This window comes from Tauraco erythrolophus, chromosome 5 (assembly GCF_009769465.1).
Source record: "Tauraco erythrolophus isolate bTauEry1 chromosome 5, bTauEry1.pri, whole genome shotgun sequence".
NCBI classification, from domain to species: Eukaryota; Metazoa; Chordata; class Aves; order Musophagiformes; family Musophagidae; genus Tauraco; species Tauraco erythrolophus.
Genome location: NC_141469.1, coordinates 35591545 through 35615877, shown reverse-complemented (window position 1 = coordinate 35615877; position 24333 = coordinate 35591545). Strand labels below are relative to the sequence as shown.

The 24333-nt window shown below is 39.0% G+C and overlaps 1 protein-coding gene across 2 annotated transcripts in view; it reads left to right on the top strand.

Annotated features, from left to right (window-relative positions):
* SLC2A9 (solute carrier family 2 member 9) overlaps positions 1-24333 on the top strand; it is a 99058-nt gene that overhangs the window by 27449 nt on the left and 47276 nt on the right. For both annotated transcript variants that reach the window (XM_086611575.1, XM_086611573.1), the window contains 3 exons: positions 8054-8186; positions 17082-17269; positions 22612-22722. In XM_086611575.1, the coding sequence (XP_086467701.1) occupies positions 8054-8186; positions 17082-17269; positions 22612-22722 (432 nt within the window). The remainder of the gene's footprint in view (positions 1-8053; positions 8187-17081; positions 17270-22611; positions 22723-24333) is intronic.

Below are 24333 nucleotides of genomic sequence, written 5' to 3'. Positions count from 1 at the left end.
CGCACAGGGCGCCAAACTAGGAGATGTAGCTGATAACACCAGAGGGTTGTGCTGCTATCCAGAGGCATCTTGACAACCTGGAGAAGTGAGCTGACAGGAACTTCTTGAAGTTCAACAAGAAGTGCAAAGTCCTACACAACTGCAGGCATGAGTATGTGCTGGGGGCCGCCCAGCTGGAAAGCAGCTTGACAGAAAAGGACCTGAGGGCTTGGTGGACACCAAATTAAACGTGAGCCAGCAATGCGCCCTTGTGGCAAAGAAGGAGAATGGGTTCCTGGACTGCCTTAGGAGGAGTACTGCCAGCAGGTAGGTGATCCTTCCCCTCTGCTTGGCACTGATGAGGACCCACCTGGGATGCTGTGTCCAGTTCTGGACTCCCCAGTGCAAGGGAGACATGGACAGACTGGAGAGAGTCCAGAGAGGGACCACTAAGATGATGGAGGGACTGGAGCACTGAAAAAAGGCTGAGAGAGCTGGAACTGCTCAGCCTGGAGAAGGCTTCGCTGAGGGGCATCTCTTCAATGTATATAAATACCCGAAGGGAGGGTGTAAAGAAGACTGGGCCAGGCTATTTTCAGTGTTGCCCAGTGACAGGACCAGAGGCAATAGACACAAACTGAAATACAGGAGATTCCCTCTCAACATCAGAAAACACATTTTTTTCCCAGAGTGGTCAATGGAGTCTCCATCCTTGGAGATATTCAAAAGTTATCTGGACGTGGTCTTGGGCACCCGGCTCTAGGTGATGCTGCTTGAGCAGGAGGGGTGGACCAGATATCCTTTCTAACATCAACCATTCTGTGATTCTGTGAGATACTAAGTGTACACAGAATTGTATATAATAATTTACAATGCAAAGATCTCAGTCTATTCATGTTGAACTTTTCAACAGTGATTCCGTAAGGCTTTTAAACCTGGCCTTAAAGACTTTAACTGAACCATATGCCCAAATATGTGAGTAGTCCTGTTAATTTTGGTGGAACAGTTTATGTCCTTAGAAACATGTTGCTTTCTGGAGTCTATTGTAATATATAAATTGCTAGTTCTTAGTAAGATATTAAGAGCAAAAATTAGGGTAGGACATGGGAAAAATGCAGTAGGAATTTGGCTCACCAGTTCTGATCCTCAATTAATCAGGAGTCACCCAGGTTTGGAGCAAGATTTTGAGGAGATGATTCCAAGTACTACTGTATATGCTCTGCCATTGAGACAGACTTGCAAAAGGTGACTCGAAGTTACTCTGGTCCTTGCTATTCCTCTGGACTGCCGAGCTTGTACGATGTTTCTTAAAAGCACAGAAGTAAATCTTTATATTCTTGTAGTAAAATGAAAAACTCTGAACTAAAGGCTAGACCCTTCCCAGAAGACTTTTAAAACTTCTGCTAAGGATACAGGAGACACGTTGGTGCTTGTAAATGGCTGCTCAAATCCGTAAGGGAATGGTATCTGTTAAGAATACCTCAGAAAAACACACTTACAAAGAAAGAACTTCTAAATACAATCTTAAAAAAAAAAAAAAAGAGAGACAGAAATAGAACAAGAAAACGTTTCAGTGCTTGTTCAGATGATCACTGAGTTCAGCAGGTGTTTGATTATGTGTATCTAGATGGAAATCTGCCTGTGCTTCCTGCAAAATGGTACCAGACATGCTGATTAAGAATTGTTTGAGGTAGTGACTTTGAAGATGGCAATCCTTTTGAAAGTATTCACAGGGTTCCTTTTTTATCTAATGATGGGAAATTTCCTTCATCTCTTCACAGTAACACATAGGGCACAGACTTTCTTACTGCTGAAGCCTTTTCCGTGTCATTTATCAAGGCACTTACACTTAATCACAAGCTGTGAGTTGCCAATCAGGGGCTTGGAGGTCACCTCACTGAATACTTGGTGCAGCCAAGGGAAGCTGCTGTGCAGCCTCCAGGCTAGAGATACATGGCCTTGGTGGTGCTGACAAGGGTACATACAGAAATGCTGCCAGGACCCTCTGGGTTGTTGCATATTCCTAGTTCAGTAGAACCCATGGGAAGAGAATGTCTGCTCTGTTACTCCAGCCCTGTTTGTGGGATGTGGTGGGTGTTGGTATATTTGTAATGGAGATGTTAAATGAGGTATTTTGTTTATATCTATTGTGGACCAGCTGAGATTATGTATTTACTGGAGATTATAAATCAATGTTTTATTGGTTCCCCCAGGCAGACACAAAGGTATTTATTCATCCATCCCTTTTCTGTACAGAACTCATTAAGTGATGCACAGGAAGACGGCTGTGAGTTTTCGTATTTGCAAATGACTTTCAGTACATTAAAGCTGTGCTGTGAGACTTCAGTTCCTGAAAAACACATAGCTGATTAGCCATATGTAGTATTTAAATGTTTCAGTTTTGCATTTGGGAAGGAGAACATCCTACAGGAGAGGATTTGTCTGAATGTGGAAGTGTAAGTGTTGTTATAGAAGAAAGAGAACTATGGAGAGATATAATTATTCATTTATAGACATTGCTGAAAAAACAGACTCTATAGCAGATCATCTAATATTTGGATGAAAGTTTAGCATCAGCGAGGATTACTTTCTCATAAACAGTTGAAACAGTACCCACATAACTCTTGAGAAGATAGGATTTCTGTGTAGCAATATTCTGTTTAATTGGGTCAGTTGGAAAAGCAGTAGACAAGCTTTCATGGAAAGATGTCCTTCAACAGATCCGAGGTAAAGACAGACTTCAAAAGACCATGGAAGTTGAGAGCACTTGCTTTTAATTTGTCAGACTGCTTTCTCCTGATCCACTGAAACATAGTTAACACAAATAACTAAACTCGGAGCATTTTATTGTCTATATATTTAAGTTTTGACTCTTTGCTTCTTTGTCAGACTTAAAAAGGTGGACTTTTTCACTTATTGTAGTTGACCTAATAACAGGAAGTATCTGTCTGTGAACCTCATCTTACTCTGTGTTAGTTGGACTCTGCTTCAGAAGTTTATGAGCAAGTAAACCTTTTACATTTGACTGTCTCTTTAGTCCTTGAGTGTCTGATAGCATTTACAAATCTGTTACTAAGCAATAAATCTAAAATGATTTGACCTGTGACTTTCTTCCCAGAGAGCTTCGGACACTGGGCAGATAACCACCTTTTAAAGGTTCTTTTTTAAAGATTCTGGACCATTAACGTTTTAGTTTCAATTTCCATTGTCCTTTGTAAAATCACTCATTATTGAAAATTCATGTCCTAATATGTAAAATTTCCTTTAAAAATTGGATATTAATGCTGTGATAAATTGGTCAAGCATCATAAGGTAGCATGCAGTCATTGTGTTGAGTAGTAGATTGTATTTTCTAGACTTGTGTTTCTTAGTTTGCTTTTGAAACCACTGGCAAAAAAGAAAATCAGGAGCTGGTTGTTACTCCAACAAAAAGTTGGACCAAAAAGCATCTTTGCAACTTGTGACAGACACTTTAATTCTTCTCAATATGTACTGCATGATCATGTATTGCATGAGCTAACATGCAATTTAATGAACAGAAGGCCATGGGATTTGGACACCAACCACTTTCAAGGCTGTTTTAAATCCTGATCCAAAGGTGGTTTGCTCAGTAACAAAAGCCTCTCACTGAGTTATGTGAATTTTAGATTAGGATTGTACAGCCTTAAGTGTGGTAACTTTCTGTACTGTTTAATACCTGGGAAGTCACTGAGACTTGAGTAATCTTGTTGTCAGAGCTGTATCTGTAGTAGTAACATATAAAAATAAATATCCATGTGGGTGCAGAACAGAGGTGAAATACGCATACTGTCTGGGTTACCTCCGCTTTAAAGGAGAAAGCAAGCAAGTCCTAACTGTTATTAAAACATATTTTGACAGAAGTGGGTTACAGGAATGGTCATGCAAAGAGAAAATTGTATCCAGCAGGGATGCAACTGTTAGATGGGGAGGTTGGTGCCCTCCTCTTCAGGCAGAGGAGGCTGTAGAGAGGTGCTTGGAGTGGCACGAGGAAGGTAAAAGGGAGGTAGCTTATGTGACTAGCTGGTCTGAAGCCCGAGATATAGAAGTTGTTCTCATTTCTCAGCTGCCTCACAATCATCACCACTGTGCCATACCCTTGCCTCAAGGAAGAAAAGAGAGTTCTAATGCTAAGAAATTAGTTCCATCTCAGTGCTTTTTCTGTCCTTGGCCCCAAGCCAGTGAGGTTGTCTGTTAACCTTTATGAGTGTTTTATGTGACACAGTAACAGATTAACAGAGAAGTGCTGGACTTCTGCAGTCTTCTCAGCTTCGCACACCCAAGGAAATCTACTGAGTCTGTTCTGAGCAGAGATGTGACTTTTTTTGTGAGGCGAAACAAATATTTCTGATTCAAAGTTTTCATGCTGACTCCCTACTAAAGAGGATAAGATTAAATTGCTTGAATGTAAGCATATAGTATCATTTTGATGCCTTAGGGTACCTTAGATATTTCCATGGGACTGACAGATCTGACACAGGAAACCCCAGAGACCTGCATCCTTTTGGGGCTGCAGCAGGAGGTGAGGCAAGTTGCTTCAGGGCATTTACAAATTATACTAAATGTAATTGGTTTTGTCTGTGTGTGTGTGATTATATTTTGTCAAACTAAAGTTTTAAATGTGTTCCTGCTTCTTATAGAAAGATGAAAAAGAAGAGACTTCCAAATCACTGGTTCCTGGACATTTATAGTGTCTTGCACTGGATGCAAGAGGCTTTTGTGTCTTTGCTCCCCACATATAAAATGGGTAAAATACGTCATTTTACATGAGAAAGGTATTATGCAAAAAAATCATTGGTGATTGTAAAGTGTTCAGTGCTGTAGTAAACTCATCATAACCCCACTTCTCCAAGGAATTAATTCCAGAATTAATATTTAAAGGAGTTTGGAATAGTGACTCATAAATGATCCGATCACTGAGAGATCACCATTTGTCCTGCGCACTGAATGAGAAAAAGGGAGAGTGAGTATTTATTTTGATAGGATCTCCTGCCAGTTTCGAGCACTAACGCTAAACAAGCCCTTGATAGCTCGGTGAGACGATGTAGCTGTATACACTGGGATGCAAAGCAGGGCTGGAGTCCTCTGGGCAGTGCCCTGTGCTACCTTGTGTGCAGGCTTGCTTCCTGGGAGGAGGTGTTTAGGGTGCAGTAATTTCCCATGGCTCCAGTACAGGCAGGAGGTAGGGATGTGGGAAGCATGCCCTGGGGCAGCTGGGGTAAGGGATGCTCAGCTGTATGTTGGAGTCTCCACAGCAGAGAAAACCAAACTCAGGGCAGAGAGCAAACAAGGAGCTCGACTATGGTGTAGTGGTTGATACACAGTTGGGAATGGAAAGTGGGATGCATGTCCAGATTACGCTTTGTAAATAAAAAATAAAGAGAGAGAGAGAGAGAGTAGAGCCTGTGGCATTCATGTATTTCCTTAATCAGTCTTTTTGATCCTGTCATACATCTTGTACTGGAATACTTAATTGGCCTCAGGTCTTTCCAAAAATGAGTGCCCATGTACAGGGCAGTACAGCTCTTCTTCCCACCTCTGTTGTATGACCCTGTCAAAGATTCAGTTCTTCCTTTTAAATTTTTTATATATATGTGCATATTCTTAGATTTTTCTGTGTTGAAAGTGTCTTCAACTTCTATCAAAATCTTCCTAATTAGTGAAAATATTCAATGTAACCATGCTTAAATGGATCATTGAACTTAATACGAACCAATAGTTCAGCTGTCAGCAGTGCCTGTTGACATTTCCCCATGCCAGTTTCTTTTCCACCTTTTAATTGTTACAGTAAGTTCCATTTTTGCATTTTATCTGATGATTCTCTGACATAGTAGTAGTATTTGCTTTACTATATCCTGGTATAGTTTAATCTTGTCTAATTTGCAGTTGATAAATCCATGTCGTGCTTTATCCATTTCCTATTTCCTCCCCCTCCCCTTGTATTTCTGCAGCTTTGCACTTTATTATATCAGCCTTTGAATGAGTCTGTGATTGTCAAAGTCCCTCTACTTTTTAACTGTCTTTTGTAAATAGATCAAAGATGGGTTTTTCACGCTTCAGCAAATATCCATAATGTGACGGTTTAAAATCTTGCCATCTTGACATGTTATATGTACCAGTTCTGAGCAGGTGATGAGTCAGGTCCCCTGTAATTAAAATATTTAATGCTTTCATAATTTTTTCCTGAGATAAAATGGGATGCAGTTTCATTTCTCTCAGTAGTGCCCGCATGTTTCTACTTACTGATGACAACTGAGGTAAAGTGTTAATATATCTTCTAAGTCATGCCTACACTGTCTTCTGCCTTTACCTTACTATGGCTTCTGAGCATTCTCCCAGTTTGTATCCTGTCCTGTTCCTTCTTAAAGATGTTAGGGAACCCCTCTTTTCCCTGCATCCTTTAATTCTCTTCATCGGGTCTAATTCAGTTTGATTTTCAGCAATTTGTATTTTATACTTTCAGACCATCAAATGTAGATTTTTTGATGGATCGTTTAAACTCGTTTTAGTCTCCTGTTTCTTTTCTGTAGTGGGATGAAAAATTTCAACATGGACAATGTAATTAGGAGAAAAGAGAGTAGAACACGTGTTCATAGCATTGAATAGACATCATCTGAAACCTTTTGAAATGAATGGAGAAGTTTCTATTGATTTCAGTGACTTACTGATCAACTCAGGCCAGCAATGGCAAGTGGGAGCATAATTATGATTGTTTTACATTAAAGTTTTAAAAGCTAGCATAATAAAAAGCAAAACAGAGATCTTTCATAGAGAAAATAAAGGAAGCTCAGTGTCTTATGCAGTGAAAATAGAGGGCTTTTTACTATACTGTCTGTTATTTATTGTGAAGGGTAAGTTCAGAATTCCAGTCTCATTCATAGCTTTTTCAAATAACACTTTCAGAAGAGTTACTTGAGAGAAATGTGACCATGGAGTGGTTGGTCACTGGAACAGGCTCCCCAGGGAAGTGGTCACTGCACCAAGGCTGTCAGAGTTCAAGGAGCATCTGGACAACATTCTTAGTCATATGATTTACTTTTAGGTAGTCCTGTGAGGAGCAAGGAGTTGGACTTGATGATCCTTATGGGTCTCTTCCAACTTGAGATACTCTGTGATTCTGTGATTTTGGACAGGAGGATAGTTGAAACCAGTTGTTTATATTTAAATTAGCATGGAAACCAGCTTAAGAGGTGAAATCAATTGTTGCAAGAGAAAAAAATTCGTAAAGATAACCTCATTCTAGTTAGCTGTATATCTTGTTTCTTGTTAAATTATATAGCTGTCTTTCACTCTAATTGTGTTGAACTGTATATGTCTTCTTTTCTGAATGGAAATAAAAACTGCCTCACTGTTCATTGGTTGTACCTGTAAGGCAAATGTAGTGGTTTTCCAAGTAGAAGAGGCTTGTGGTGAGACCTCAGCCTGACTTGGTTGATTCCCAGCAGCTGTGAAGTGCTGAACGGTCACTGCCTGCATTACACTGAGAACCACTAAACTCTGCTAAACTGCAGATTAGCTGAAGCGTTATCAAGATTTCACCCCTACTATGACAATTAGAGGACTGAGCCAAATATATATATGTGTTTTGGGGTGTTTTTTAGATCAATTAGATTAGACGAAGACACAACATGCAGGTATATGTAACTATGTGAAAACAGTGTTGTACTGTTTCTTAAAGCTAATGAGTGATGCTGCTGTGAGTGAGGATGACTTGCAGAATATATACTTGACTATATATCGTATTTTTATACGTATAGTTGTTGGTTCTGAAGGAAAGGAAAAACATGTTATGTTTTGCTGTTTTCCAGCTTCCTTGCCTCTCTTTCCATGCTCAGTCAGTTGATGGCATGAATTCTGTCTTCCTTGGCCCTTGAGTAAGATGATCTGAGGGGGAAGTATTCAAACTGCTTACTAAGCTCAGGCAGAAGACATCACTGTGCTCACTGACACAATATGTTGAATGATGAAAAGTTACAGCATTGCCCATCAAAGCTACTTTTCTTCCTGGTATCACCATGGAAGAGTATTACAGATTTATGTTTGCATCCATTTGCAGGAATCTCGGTGGCCTTACTTATTTGGAGCGATCATTGTTCCTTCATTGATACAAGTTGTGATTCTGCCTTTTCTTCCTGAAAGTCCTCGTTACCTCCTACTTGAAAAACATAACACAAGCAAGGCAGAAAAAGGTATGATGTGTTACTTTCTTACAACAAAGGATGTTTAGCGTAGGGATGCAGGCTGGAAAGTAATTATGGTATCACAGTAAAAGCAGAATATTCCAATAGGAGAGATTCTTTTGGCAATTATTTCTCCCTCACCTTTTTTGTTTCCTTGTGTGTGTGTAAATATAACTATTGCTTCGATTTGTTTTTTGAAAATGAATTTCTCCAACAAATTAACCTATATAGCAGTATGCATGGTGATACAAACCTAAGCAAATCATCCTGCTGTTGTGCATCAGCCGCTATATGCAGGGTTCATTTGAAAGTGAAAGATGGTTTCAGTCTTCATGAGTCTCCCTTATCTACAGTTTTTGCAGTTTGGCTAACAAAAACACTGATTCTGTTGCTGGGTTTTGTTCAGTAGTCACTGTGTTTGACCATGTGCTTCTGTAACTCAATAACCTGTGTAGATCTAAAAACCTCATACACTTAGTTAACTGAAAATTTTCAGTGCTTTCATATAACTTGCTTCAGTGTCACAGACACAGACCAGAATAATTTGTTCTTACTTTAGGTTGTATGTATAAAAGAATTTGCTTGTGTGATCACAGCTACTGTATACTCTGCCCCAGTAAAATTACTACAGTCAGTTGTAAGTTTCACTATGTCATCGCATTATGGCTGAGACAATGTTGAAAAATTGCTTTTGCTTATTATAGGAACAAATTAAAAATAAGAGTGTACAAAGAAGGAAGGAGTCTGATTATAATACCAAAATGTTTGCAGAACATAACTGCACTTCAAAAATTATTCCTAAAAACTTAATTTGAATATAACCCTTAACATTTTCAGTCTCTAGTTGCTTGCAAAATTACTTGTACAGCGTGAATCAGCCCCTAAAACTTAAATTTAATAATCTTTTAGCATGAAATTAATGCAACTCACCCTATCATGTTTCCTCTATTATGAAATGAAAAACTGTCCTTTTTTGTTCTCATCAGCACCCTGAAATAGAAGTGGGATGCTAATGAAGAGACTCACATGTTGTCTCAGTTTGTGTTGAATGAAGAATTTTGTAAATGTTGGAGACTCAAACTTTTAAAGGTACAATAGAGTGTTAAAAAAAAAAAAAAGAAAGAAAAAAGAAAAAAGGAGGGGGCAAAAGCAACAAGGCTTTGGGGAGAGTCCTGTAGATTTAGAGAGTCAGCAGAGGTTTGGTGAGGCAGAGAGCAGCTTTTCCAGGGACCACCAAGGAAAGGAGCCGCCTACCAGCCATGGTGAGAGCACCCAGCAGGGATGCAGCGGTCGGTGGCTTGGGGCTGGCTGTTGGGTTGCCACTTCTGCAGCACCACGGCAGGGCTGGGAAGAAATGCCTTCGGGTGCCAAGTTTCAGCTGGCTCATTTCTACCTGATAAAATTGTAAATGTATTTCTGGAGCTGGCAAAGAGTCCGCATCTGCAATGTTATTGCATAATGTCACACTTGTTAATAGGGATCTTTGGAAATACTGCCACAATACCTGGAAACCTCACCACTGACAGTGAAGCTGGACCTCTCATAGGTAGAGTATAAAAACTGTAAAAAAATTGGCAGTAAAATAACACCACCTGCCTTGAAATTCACACCATTTACTGTTGCTGGTAATGGGCCAACTGTAGTCTGGGATGTTTCCAGCATACATGTTCTCAAAATGATTTGAAAGCTAATCTAGAAGCATTGGACATGGATTTTGGAGTAGAAGACATCAGGAGAGCAAAGCTACCCACACTCTATTTGGTAGTTGAAGGGAAATGAGCTTTAGCAACTGGCTTGCTGATTATGAGAAGGTGGCTTTCATGAGCCACTTTTTAAAATAACTATAAATTTAGGCACTCTGAGAAAAAAAGAGGAGGCTGATACAAGAAACTTTTCAAAGTAACTGCTTATCCATAGAAGCTTTTGGACCTGATTAATTCTAAAATAAAAACTTAATACTGAGATATGTTGTAGCATAGAGTAAAACTAATTTTGAGTGTAGTCTAGAGAGCTTTCAAAACAGCTAGGGACTGACGATTCTAGATAGAAATTTGCAGAGGACCACAGGACGGTGGGGTGTATACAGCCTTCTGAATTTCCCTTCCATTCCTTGCCTATCAAGCTGCCGTGCTTCCAGAATTGGCCACCTTGTTGCACAGGCAAGGTAGCCTGTAGGATATCAGCCACAAAATAAGTAAGGGTGACTCTTAAATATCCTTTTGGAGTTCTTAATCCATAAAATCCACCTGTAAGGCAGCATAGATCGTATCAATCATATCATAAGGCAGCATAGATTGTATCAATAATATCATGTTGTATTTCTGTGCCATAAATTAACTACATGCTCTATTATGAAGTATGCCGGGAAGACGAGTAATTTTCTTACCATTGCACATCCTTTGTAATCCTCCATCTCCTAATGTAGATTTTCAGGTGAGACTATCTTCTGATCTCTGTTCAGCATGGGGATGGGTGGGGAAGGAGTTTGGTTGATGCATGGAATGACAGGGCAGAGGACACGCATGATGTTAGACCATCGTGGGGGTTTGGAGACCTACTCCTCATCCCAGGGCACATGGAGAAACCCAGATTAGGCATGAGCCAAGTCTCAGGTCTCTGGAGTAATGCAGTGGAATAATGAAAGCGAGCGTGGCAGGGAATTCACAAAATAGGAGGGTGAATAACTGTGAATCGGCAATCAAGAAAAATCATCTGGATGTTAGCATTATCTACAGAAACGGGGGAGGAAAAGCCTGAGTATTATGGAGACTAGAGGAGTTTGAGGGTTATTAAAAAAACCTATTGCTTGTAAACCGTATAATAACAATGCGGTGTTCTCCATTTTAATGATGACTACAGTAATGCTTTTGTATATTCCTCTTAGGTTAACTCTGCATATTAATATCAGAAATGTACAAGTCTTTCTTCTGACTAAACCCTTTTTCTTTCCCCTAACGGATCAAGGCTATTCATGCAAATATACGTTTCACTGTGGATTATATCTTGTTGGAGAAGTATAAAACTGTTATTTGTAAAAGGTCTGTTGTATTTAAGGCAGATTACTGCATTAGTCTTTATAAAATACTTTAAAATGTACATGTGTGTCAAAGCTTCTAAAATGGAGATGACAACATTAATCTTCCTCATTGTTTTAGAGCAATAAAAATCCAGTGGGATAGTGTAGGTCATTGAGTTTCCACAAAGTTCTGCTCCTGCTTTCAGCCCCTCCTTTTCTTCTGCCCTCAGGAGATAACCAGACTATAAATACCAAAATACAAGCGGCCTCATTCTCTTTTTTTTTTTTTTTTAGCAGAGGTGTTAAAGAGAATGATGCCTTTAAGTGACAAATAAAAGACTGAAAGTCAGAGAAGGACTAAAATGTGTCATGTAAGTGATGAAAAGGAGAAGAGATGAGGTTAGAGCACATGGACATCATGTGCGAACATAAACTGCAGCACCGCAAGAGAAGCTACTTTGTGAGCACAGAAGTAGTGAGGCCTCAGATGAGTGATGTCTCTTGAGCTCCACTGATGAGGATCTACCCAGTTCCCGGCTTTCCCCTTTCTAACAGTGCAAACAGAGCAGGCTGTGGGTGGCTGAGCTGATCTCTGGCTGATCAGATGTTCACACAGCGTGGCTGAATTGCAGTGCTAACAGCCGAGCTGTGCTTGTCTTCCTGGAGGTCACCCTCCTGTATCCAACTCCCTGAGACCAACTGGAGCTGAGCTATCATCTCCCATATTCCTGTCTTGTTGCTAAATGTTGGAGAACTGATTTATACGTTGTGGGTGAGAACAGTTGACCGGACCAAGAGCACAGTCTATAAACCGTCTTTGCTCAAGAAGCTAAAAGTCTGGTAATGGGGAGAGGGTAGAACCATCTCAGCACTCCTCCCAGATCCCATAACTGACATTCAACTCTCGGTAAGAACAGAAGGGAGAAAAATGCCTGGCATTTAACTGGTGTGATCCTTCTTCCTAATGCTCGCCACACAGCAGAGGAGAAATGGGTATTTAAATGGTTGAGGAGAAGGACTTCGGAAGGAAATCGTTACTCAGTTGCTAGAGAGCAGTGGGAGTGAAGGGTGGCAGGGATAGAAACAGGAAGAAAAAGAAAAACCTGCTGCTGCTGTAATTACATCAGGCAGTTCACCATCCAAGCTCTAGGATAGTAAGACATGAACTTGACATTAGTTGTCTATTAGTTGCGTGCCAAGTGGACCGCTGATCTGTGACTGTGGCAATGATGCAATATAAATAAAAACAGTAGTAGTAGTAGTAGTGTGATAAAATGGAACCTTTTTATGACTAACAACATTGTTTATGAACACTTCCAGTTGGAGAGTCGACATGTCTCTTTTGAAGAATACTGTTACAAGGAGGAAATCCGTGTTTTTGATGCAGCTACAGGAGCAGATCATGTAAATCAATAATGGAATTCAGCTGGCATCTCAGATTGCCAAATAACAAGACTATTGTTATGTCTTACGGGTAAATAACTTAGGTAAAATGTCACAGTCACGTCTGTTAGTGACATACAAAATCTGTTCATCTAGTATGTTCAGTCTAACAACAAAACTCCTGTGGTTATGAAAGAAGCATTAAAACAGGTATAATTAGAAGTGTAGATTTAAATTCTTTCTGCTTATCTGTGCTTTTTGTATGCCTCTAAGCACTATAATCTATGCTTAGAAAAGGAAGAGACAGCCATGACTACTAGACCTACTGGCTTATGGTAAAGGCTCCATCTCAGATGGTTGCTGACTGCCAAAAGCTGGAGTGATCATAGTATGTTTGTCTTATTTGTAGGTTTTTCCTAAGCCTCCTGTCTTGACAAAGGATACTTGGTTCACTGGACCTTTGATACAACTTGGTTTACCAATTCTTGTGTTATTTTAGGGTGACATGCGGATATTTTATTCTGCCTGTGCATCTTGGCTAGTTTCAAGTGAACCTGAATAGGCCTATTTTGTATCGCTGGTCTGTGAAACAAGATGTAAGGACAGGTAAAGATGTAATCCTAAACTGGATGGTAAATCACAGATGATCTGTGTGTTTCTTTACTTACAAGGAGAAGGAGGTGACACGTGGGAACAGTCTAGGCCTTTTTCTTGCAGTTATATTTGCTGAATTGGAATGGCAAATTTGAGATTTATTTGAGATTGCTAGTAGTTAATTGATATTTTGCTAGATTTAAGTAGCTGTTTAAATATCTTCTAGCAAGGTACATCTAAATTATTCTTCTGGCTAATCAATAGTCTAATATAGTGGTGTATGAAAATACTATTTTTTCATTTTGCCAAGTATTTTTGTGTTGACATGAAATTATTACAAATCTGACTCAAAAGCAATGAAGTCATGTCAACCTTTTGCAAGTGCTGAGACAAACAGCAAGGCACCCTGTGCGTCTACCACCACTCAGAACAGCAGCCAGCATTAACAGGAGATGCCTCACTGGGTCCATCCAGCCCAGTATTCTGTCTCCCACAGTGGCCAAAGAAGATGCTGTTTAAGCAGAGCTTAGACAAAGCTTTGTGTTAAAGACACAAATTTAATATACGCATTTAATATACGTAATCATCAGTGAAGTGAAAGTAGGAAACAGCTGACAATAATACTCATGCAGCTTCTTAATTTTTTGAGTTTTTTAAAGGTCTAATCCCTGTTGTCCAAACTACTACCTGTGACCACTTCTTTCTGTTTCTGCCTCCTCTTGCCTGGGGCTGGCTCTATTCTGTAAACCACACAATAGCATTTTGATCCTTTTAAATATCTTCTCAAAGTTCACATGCTAATTCAGTCTTTTCAATAACAGCTGATTTCCTTCCAGATTCATGGAAGTACTACAATGGAAAAAGAATTAGTAATTCCCCATGTAGTTGAGCTCTTGAGTGTTCGTCTTCAGTTAATTTAAAGGCCTAATTGCTTTTAAAGACAGTGCCAACCTGATTTCGTTCAGACTTTTGAACCACTTTCAAATGTTTTACCTTTACTTAGCTGAGATGAATAAAATCTGGTGGTGTACATGGAAAGGTTTCCTATCTCCTTTCACCTGACTGGAACCATTCACTTCTTTTGCTATTTATAAAGACAGGGTACCAGCTTTTGGAAAAAGAGCATGTAGGACCTTCTGATCAAAGGGAAATAAAAAAAAATATCTGGGAAAGCTCTAAAAATTGCCAGAGCTGTAACTCCTGAGATGCTTCTAAGTGTGACATGAAAATAAGATTTCCCAACAGAGAGAAGCAGCCGATCACGGAGGGAAATGAGTCATTGCAGTGGGGAGAGGACCGACTGCTGTGCTTCTTGGTGCCAATAATGCAGGAGTTTAAAATGTAAAATAAATAGAATTGAACATCACACATTGAAAGACCTTTGAATTTTCCCATCTTCCTGCTAATACAGAATTTATTTACACATTAATTATGTATAAAATTGTGATTCTTACTGTTCTGAAAAACTGTTAATCCAAGAAACTTAAAGATGTGTTGAGTAGCAGCGAAATGTGTTTTTCCAAGAAGTCTGAGTGTTGTCCACTCAAAACTGTGTGTGTATAGCATAGTATTTTCTTAGCATTTCTTGACTTGTTGGTGATTTTAAGTATCTGTCTGCTTCCTAGTGGCATTTACGTCTCTGGTCCTATTACCAGGAGGGAAGAGAAAGAAAGCAGGTGCCTGTATTTGTCTTGGCTTGTACTCAGTAGTTTTAGTAATTGCAGTTTTTTACTTTCTGGTCCCTCTAGAAATGTTGCAAGTTCCCTTGTGCAGAAAAGACAGATTGCTTTCTTTTTACTTGAGTGCACCTATATTTTTGACTTGTGTGCCCTACAGGAATGCCAAGGATTCTAAGGACAGGAAAAATAAAGCAAATTGTGCACTGACCTAATTTACACTGATAAACCAGCTGCTTAAAAATCTGAGAGAATATTTTCAAAGGAGGATATCCTCATGTATGTCTGCTTGTTCTCATCTTTATCTGAATTTTTCTTTATCAGTGCTCTACTAAGACTGAGGAAAGTGTAGTTTAAGTGTGAGACCTTGACTCTAACATGCCATAGGCACACATTGTCCTAATTTTACATTTCTTATCATTGCCTTTAGATACATCACACTCACTTTAACAAGCATTTAGCATGTCATTTAATAATAAGCAGGCAGTGGCACAAGGACAAAACTCAACAGCTTAAATTTTGGGTTCTGAGGACTGAATTTGATAGCTCATTTCTGATTATAAGGCCTCTGTAAGAAGATAAATCTCATGCTGTTTCTGAGGGACTTAAAAATTCTGACCACTCCTCTCCCAAGAGAGAAACTGAATATCAGAATAAATGAATGTTATGAATTGACTCAACACCCAGAGGTGGTCAGCGTTCATTCCTTAAAAAGTCATCCTTCTTGTTAAGCAGAGTCACGCAGGGCTCATTAAAATGCAATAGAAGTACTAACTGGCTCTGAAAAACTTGGCCCAGAGCTTGAGTTGATTCCTTATTCCGCCAGACTGGGAGCTGAGCAGTGTGCAGCATTACACATTCGCCGAAGGAATGGAGAGGGATGTTCTGGGGAGGCCACCAGTTCATTTGTGTGACCTATCCCTCACAACACTGAGAATGTTACTACTTGGTCTTTTTACCTATGTAGGTAAAGTTAAATTTAGTAACTTGAAAACCTAAATGGAGTCTGGGCATCTTAACCATGAGTAGTCAGTGTCTCTGGCTTTCTTGACCATCCAAGTCCTTTCTATGATCCAAAAGAACATATACCTACTGAAAAATGTGAAGGTCATTTATTTATAGACAGTACTATGCAAAACTGTGGATAAGAGAAAAATTTAATTCTTAAGAGAATTAAATCAGCTTATTCACTTAATAAAAATAACATTTTAAAGTGACCTGCTGTGTAAAGGATTGTTTTTAGAGTTAATATCCTACTGGGTCGCAAAACCTTCATGCAGGTGTATGTGTAATGTAATTGTTTCTCTGCAGTCATTCCAAGATGATGCATGTTTTAAACCTCTCTTAAAAAGCCAACCCCTGGGGTATGTTCATAAGATTGCAATGAAAGTATCATCAGCATATACGGTATCTGTAAAACAAGGTTGAAAGAGATACACCACCTCCACTAGGAGGTATCTGTTTGTAGTACCTCTTGGAGGAGGTGTGAGATGGAAAGCTTTTATTATTCGCAGTGGAAGGATATCTCAGTAAGTCACTGATGTGCATTAATACACTACTAAATGGTACATTTTTCTGGGGAGACGAAGTTAGGTGTTTGCTTACATTTGCCAGGTAGATTTGCTCCCGTCTCTCCAGTGTTGACAAATATAAAGTCTTGAACTGCTCTGGGTAATTCTTTCTAATATTAATCATCTTGACAAAGTGAATTCTTGTCTATACGCTAGTAAAACCACGAGGCAATATGAAGAGTAATAGCTGTTCCTTTCAAATGTCTGCCTTTTCTTGGTTTACCAGACTTACGTAAGTTTTTACATGTTATTACTTTTCTATCCAATCTATCTCCAGTAATGAAGTCCGTTATAATGTTAGGCTGCAAAAGTAGCCAAGTCAAATAACACTCAGAACTCCTTTGCTATTAAACCCTTTTTTCAGATTACACAAGGTTTTGACTCTGCGCTGGACCTTAGGCTATATTATGTATGAAATAACAGAAAGAAATATCTGGTAGAGTGCCAGATGATTTATAAACTTGTTGCAGTTTCTGAGACCAATTGCAGGGATGAACCAGATCATACCCAGAGCAGAATGATACTGTTGGCAGAAGAATAATTAAATTGTAGCCCATATATGTCTCCTGTTTGTGTCACGCAATTCCGTTTCTATGAAACAGGTCTGCTACAAATACACACAGTGCCGAGTGTCTGGCCTAAAGTACATGTCTTCTCTTTGCAGCATTTCAGACCTTCCTTGGGAAAGACGACGTGTCTCATGAAGTAGAAGAAGTTTTGGCAGAGTCTCGAGTCCAAAGAAACACCAAGTTAGTGTCGATACTACAGCTCCTGAGAACCCGTGCTGCACGATGGCAGGTCATTACCGTGATCGTCACCATGGGCTGCTACCAGCTCTGTGGGCTAAATGCTGTAAGTGGTGTTCTTCAGGCCATGGCATCTCCTGGGGGGCTCCTCCCTTCCTCCCTTCCTCCCTTCCTCCCTTCCTCCCTTCCTCCCTTCCTCCCTTCCTCCCTCCCTCCCTCCCTCCCTCCCTCCAATATGCTTGTACAGTGAAGCACAAGAGGAAAAAGACACAAACCAGTCAATAGTGAGAAGTCCTGTCGACCATTAATGTGTCTGAGGCCACAGTCTACCTTTCGATCTGTCTGAGCCTATTGCATGAGCTAGGAGAGGATCATAGGACAATTTAGATTGGAAGGGATCTTTGGAGGCCATCTGGTTCAACCCCCGGCCCAAAGCAGGATGTACTTCAGGGTGGACTCAGGCTACTTTGTGCAGTTGAGTTTTAAATAGCTCTAAGGTTGAAGAGTCCAACCTGGGCAGCCTATGCCGGATGTTTTCACCTCTTACACTGTGAAAAGTGTTTTCTTTATATCCAGCCAGAACTTTCCTTGCTGCAGCTTGTGACATCTGGGTTAGATGCTTTATGTTGCACAACACAAATATTCTCATGAAGTGCCTCAAAGCGAAAGGGGTTTTTGTCGCGGTTCAAAGGCATTAATTGCTGATATATATATATGAAAGGCAGTATTATTACTGCTGAAAGGAGTTCTCACTGTGACTTTGTACATTACAGCATACTTCAGCCATTTTTTTTCTCCCAGGGCTAATCAGTGATAATAAGTATAAATGCTTTTTATATCTAAGACAACTTGTTCAGGTTTATCTCAGGTATCTCTATAGCTTTAAAACTCCTAACACAAAGTAATTTATCCAAGACCATTTGAAAGATTAATGCAATTAGAACTCCAGTATGTAAAAGCTTTTAATGAAATACTAGGAAGGAGCTAGATGATTTTTTTGTACTGCGGAGTGAACTATAAAAACATTTGTATAGGTGGTGTTTTCTTCTGATTGTAGGATTTCAGTGCTAATGACAGGCTATTTTGTTCCTCATGGATACTTTTTCAAGAAAAGAAATTGAATTATCTTGTCATTCAGTCTTTCTAAGATATATCAACACGTAAGTGAAATAAAATGACACTTATAATAAGAAAGAGACTGTTAAAATAACGAAGCACATTCCCTAAAAAAGAAAACAAAGAAGAATGCTACAGCTAAACTTTCAGGGGAAAGAGAAGAGTTTTGTGCCTTTGAGGATATTTAATAGATGACAGATATTGTCCAATATTCTGTGGCAGAACAAAGCCACACTCTCATAGCTTGAGTGGGGGTGTGGGGAGATAGTGAGACATGTCCAGTTCAAAATTAATACCAGAGTTATCTTAAAGCGTCATTAGGTGGTCACTTTGTGAAAATATGCCTCAGAAGAACTATTTTTGTCAGGAAACCTGTGTATCAAGTTGTCTGAAGCTTTATTTTTTTTATTATTACTTGGTCCTCCCATATAATGCCACTAAACATGAAAAAAGTTATACACTCAAAATTTGGATTCTGAATTGATTTTTTTTTTAAGTAGTTCATCCAAGAAAAACAAGCAAATGATAAGAGAGGTCAAGAGAAATAGTTGGACCACTTGATTAAGAGACCAGGTTTCAATTCCTTGTCTCTTCTCTATAGCTTTCCTGGCTGATCTTGCTCAGGGCACCTGAAGTTTAGGGATTAGAGGGCAGGCACAGGTGTGAATGATAGTGCTGAACCCGGGTCTTGGTTTGCCTGGCTGCGTCAGAGCTAACGTGCTGGGTACGAGCCAGTGTCAGCAAGGTTTAACTGGCTGCAAACGCTTCCTTCTAATGCATAGCTCCCATCATTTGCTTTGTCTGTAGAGCCCTGCTAATCAGTCTAGTCTTTTCCACAACTACCATCTGGGCAGGGCATATGGGAAAGCTGGACTTCTTACAGGCGAGAGTCTCAGGTCACTCTCCGGGGAAATTACCAACTGGCACGCTTCTGCAATCAACCTGCTGGTATCCAAGAACACTTGCTTCCTTTTAAGGCTTTTACTTTACAGTAAAAATTTGTTTTGCTTAAAAACAGTACATTAGTTGGTTTCTACATGGAACAGAAATCATGGTGAAGCCCTAATCATATTAATGTATTCAATTATAACGAAATACCAGACAGTCTGACCTAAATTGACATAAATAAACGAATCTGTATTAGTCTCTTTTCATCCAATAATATTTATCCATGATATATGCCATCTCTAATAAATTAATTTCTCTCCCACCATTGTATCTCAGTTCTAAAGAAGACACAAAACTACAATGAAGTTCTCATTGGTGAACTTTTATCCTTTTTCATATCAAGAAATACACTGTACTGCATATTGCTTCAAGAGAGTCATTCCCAAAGCGGGATCCCTAGGCTTCTGTGGAGTCTGCCCTTAAGGTAGAGGGCTGTATTTTAAATGGCAAGAAACCATGCTGGGGATGGGGGTCTGTGCAGCAGTGCATATTTTCAGTATGCAAAAGATCTGCCATAGAGTGCTCTTCACATTTGCTCTGGAGAAGACCTGGCATCAGGTAGTGTCGGAAGGGATGGGTATGCAGCATGCAACACAGTATATGTCTGTGGTGTTGCCCAGATTTCTTTTTTGTTGCTTTCTTTTCCTGTTGAAGAGTTGAATTTCTTAGGAAGAAATGTATGTAGGGAGCTGGATGAGAAATAAAAGGAATGATAATTGAGTCAAAGCTTGAGGGGTCAATGGTATGAGAAAGTTTGGGAACACCACTGATAACATATAACTTGTGCCACTTTAAGCTAAGAGTTTATAGGAGTAAAAAATGATGATAAGCAAAGAAAACAACTTTCATGCAACTAATGGCAAGCTACAGACAAGAACGCAAAAATGTTACCTCCAAACTCATAGGAATCAGACTGCAGAGATACAGCTGTTCCTCATGGCAGCTGTTTGACCAAAGTAGTGAAGTTTTACTTCAGCCTGTGAAGGAACAGCAACCCACCATGGGTGTAGGAAGTCAGATGTCCCTGTGTTGATTTGAACTCAACAGCAGTTGCTTCTGGCATTTTTGACCTGTCCCATTTTCCACATCTTTTTCACTCAAAAACATTTAGCCCAATCATTGGCTAATTTTGTTAGCTACTGAAATCATTAGCTAACAAAAACCACATTAGAAAAATAACTCAAATGAAAGTAGAGTAGTCATCATTAACCTAGTAAGTTTGTCTCAGTAATATCCTAGAGCAATGTATTTCCCCATTTAATGATACACAGGCTGAAAAACATTCACTTTTATTGTTTTGAAATGTGTACATCTTGTTAATTTTTACTCTAATTTATTTTTGTGCTGCTGCAGAGATTAGTAAATCAGTGAACCTCATCCTGTCTTTGCTCTGCCAGTTTTTTAATCTAGCTGTGTTACTCCCACTCTTGCCATCAATGGTCAGTCATGCTCTGCTGTAAAACCACGTGTGAAACATCTCATGTTCTAGTTGTTACATTTTGACAAATTGCATTCAGGAGTTGTCTGATTAAGTGACCCTTTGGCCTCTTTCTTAACTTTCAAGGTCTGTGTACCCGCAGTATTGCCATCATTTTTAGAAGCTCTACCTGCTATGCAAATATGATAACAAAAATGTAATGCCTAAATTACATGGTTTCTAACTTTCATTACATTAATTTTTCAATCTTGTAACTTGTAGTATGGGAAAAAAAAATATTTTTATGGTGATTTTGTGCTATCTTGTTTTCCTTACATACTGCGTAGGGGTATGGGAGATGAATAGGTCGTCAGAGTACTGTGTCTCAAAAAGTGTATCAGTAGGCATAAACATTTCAGAGGGAGCTGGGAGCTGATTCTTTGCTTCAGTCTCTGCTCTGTATCAGCAGGCCAATGAAATGCACAGCTAACAACAGTGCACACTACACGAAGGCAGATTACTTCATATAGAGAAGTTTGCTGCTGTCACTTATTGTAAATGCATCTATTTTGGTGAGAGCTGCTGTGCCAGCAGTAGGCACAAAAGTATTCAGTCAGCTTCTCTTTATCTGTAGGGTGATACAGGTAACTTTTTAGTCCTTGGTGTTTTATTTTACTTTTGTTTTATGCAAGGTGAGTTGGGTTCTCTTCTTTATTCTTGGACAAGCAGCTTTGCTGAAGGGCTAGTTGAGAACTTAGAATTAGTTTGTGGGTTGGTTTTTTTTTTACAAAGCTTCTAAGTTAGTAGCTTGATGAACAGATATGGCATATGCATAATATGCTAGCAGGCAGCAGGGTTTTTCTCATGGGATCAAAACACTTTTGTTTATCAGACAAGCCTTTTCTTTAGCCACGCTTGCCCTGTTAGGGCTTGTCACATGGACAGCATATGGGAAAAAAATCTTTGCTACTTTTATGTTTAGCGCCATCGTTATCTCTGGCTTTCAGTTTTGTTGTCACAGGTAGTCCGCTGTGGTTTAGAACTTTATTTTCTTCTCATAATCAGTTGTTTCAAATGTTTTTCATCTTCTTTAGTAAGTTAATTATATTTACTCTCTCCAAGGCAGCCAAAATCTTTGGCTATTTTTTTGCTGTCATCTTGGGTCCAACATAAATATTATATGGTTTGCAGGCTTTATTTGTGATTTGAATGGGGCTCTGACACCAGACTTGTTATTTTAGAGTATTACCACTGTATATCCTCTATCTGGATATTGTCACTGCTGGATATGGTTTTACTGCCCAAACATGAATGACTTCCTCTAAGCTAGTAACCCTATGTTCCCTGTGTTTCTGTCCATTAGTGGCAGCTCCTTCTATCTTATGATTCATTTCTCCAAAAAGCAGCTTTTTGCTTTTCACAAAGCAACTCTCACTCTAAAAGTATTTTTTCTTTCTGTTGATAATAAGTAGAGATTAGGGTGATGGCTTGACTGCAGATGTCCACACTGCAGTGAGGTTGAAGTGAGATAAATCTCACACATTCAGTCCGAAAAGGAGCAGTTACTACAATGCCTCTCAGCACCTCTTTCCTGTTCTCTCCTCTGTTGTTACATGCCATTGAAGTATTCCATAAAGCTCAGCCATATGAAACCTATTTGTATCCTCTTGTTCGAGTTTAAAGTGAGTTTCTTTGATTTACTCGTAAAGCGAATTAAGATAAATTGAGTTAAAGCTGCTTGTAATTCTGCCTGGGTCTGCAAGCAGAAGTACAGCAGTGTTGTGACTAATCCACCTGAAATTTGCACCTTCCCTTCATTTGTTGTCTTGCCAGGCCCTCAGTCATTAGGGAGTGCTCAGTGTTTTAACAAGTCTGATCTCTGACAGATTGGATGCTCGAACTGAATACCGATATATTGTAGTTCAAGCGATAAGGATTAATAACTCATTTTCTTCTCTGTGATACAGATCTGGTATTACACAAACAATATCTTTAGTGAAGCTGGGATTAACCGTGAAACAATCCCCTATGTTACTCTAAGTACTGGTGCTGCTGAGACTGTGGCTGCTGTATTTTCTGTAAGTATGGTTATAAAAATCCATTAACATGCTTGATATTTAAATTACTAATTGTATTTGCTTATACAGGTTAAAGTACAAACAGAAGAGTATATTGAGGATTAAGCATATTGGTTGATAAAGCAATTGAAAATGTTATTTCTAGGTTTAATCCTAACCTCAGTTTAGTGGTTTGGGATTTTTTTTGAAGAAGACGACTCTCTCTAGTTTTAGTTGCATAAAAGGAGCATAAAAAGTTGATATATTCTGTTGTGCTTTGTATGAGTGAAGAGTAAGAAGGCAGAAACAGCAAGGCCTGAAGTATATTAAGTGATAACTCATGAATGATTTCACCTGGTAGAATGACTTTACCTGGTAGCCGTTTATTCACATCTCAGAGTATTCTCGTGTGCCTGCTGGGGAAGGCTCAGGCATAGTAGAGCTAGGTATGTTCAAGGTGGATTTCAGAAACAGCCATATATCTTACTGGGCATGTTTTAAGGACACATTTAGGAGCTTTAAAAAGAGGAAATTTCTTCAGCCATTTAAAAAATGTGAGAGTAAATGTTTGTAATCCATCTTGTTAGAAAAATAAGCCAGCATGCTAGAGCAAGGTTGTCTCATGTTGTGCTCGATTCTGCTATCTCATTCACTGAGGGCAAGAAGGCATCCTTCCATAACATCTTAGCTCCTGAGTAGGTTGTGTAGCTTTGCTGTGCACTGCATGTAGAGAAAGATGTTAACAGAAAAAAATATCCATGCACATTTTCTTTGTTCCTATTTCAAAATGGAAAAGTTGACTAGGGAAAAAAGTATACACTAAATGAGCAAACTAAACTTGAAAGTTTTAGTAGTTGAGTACACTATTAGTTGCTAAAGGAAATACATTTCTGTTTGCACTGCAATAAATAAGAAACAATGAGAGAGGTCTTTGGAATGGAGAGTTTCAAACAAGTAAATACTCATTTCTTTATTTGTTAGAATTTTTCCTTATCTTCCTGTATTCTATACCAACTGTATTTTCACAATACTAGACACACCAGACAAGTATTTTTAAATGTCAAAAGAATGGTTTGGGCAAAAAAATCCTTTCTGGTGGCAGAGCAACTGCTTATGACCTATAAAATGTTAAACTAAATCTGGCTATCAAGTATATTTTCTTATAGTCTAGGACATAAGGACTCTCTAAGGTCACAAAGATCTTCTTCTGATCTTTGTAAGTTTTTGCAAATCTATTTTTGGGTAAACCATCTTATTTTTCTTCTTTAATTAAAGAGACATTCTTTTTAATAGGTGGAAATAGTGAAGTACGGAAATCCCTACATCTTAAAATTTCTTCTTTGTCATACTGCCAAAATGCTTCTTTGTTTAAGCTGTATGTAAAAGTAATAATGATAATTTTGCCAGTGATTTAAGTGAAAAATACACCTCTCTTTGTGTGGAAACAGATGAAAATTATATGGAGATAATTCCATGATATTAAAGGCATTCTATAAATAGGGTCTGTCACCTTTTCATTTCCTTCTGTGCTATCAGTTTGTGGGGCTTATTCAGAGCACACTGTTCATACATGATAAGGTAGATGTGTCTGCTTTGGTTCCTGGTATGTGTGTTAACTTTTCTTATGCCCAA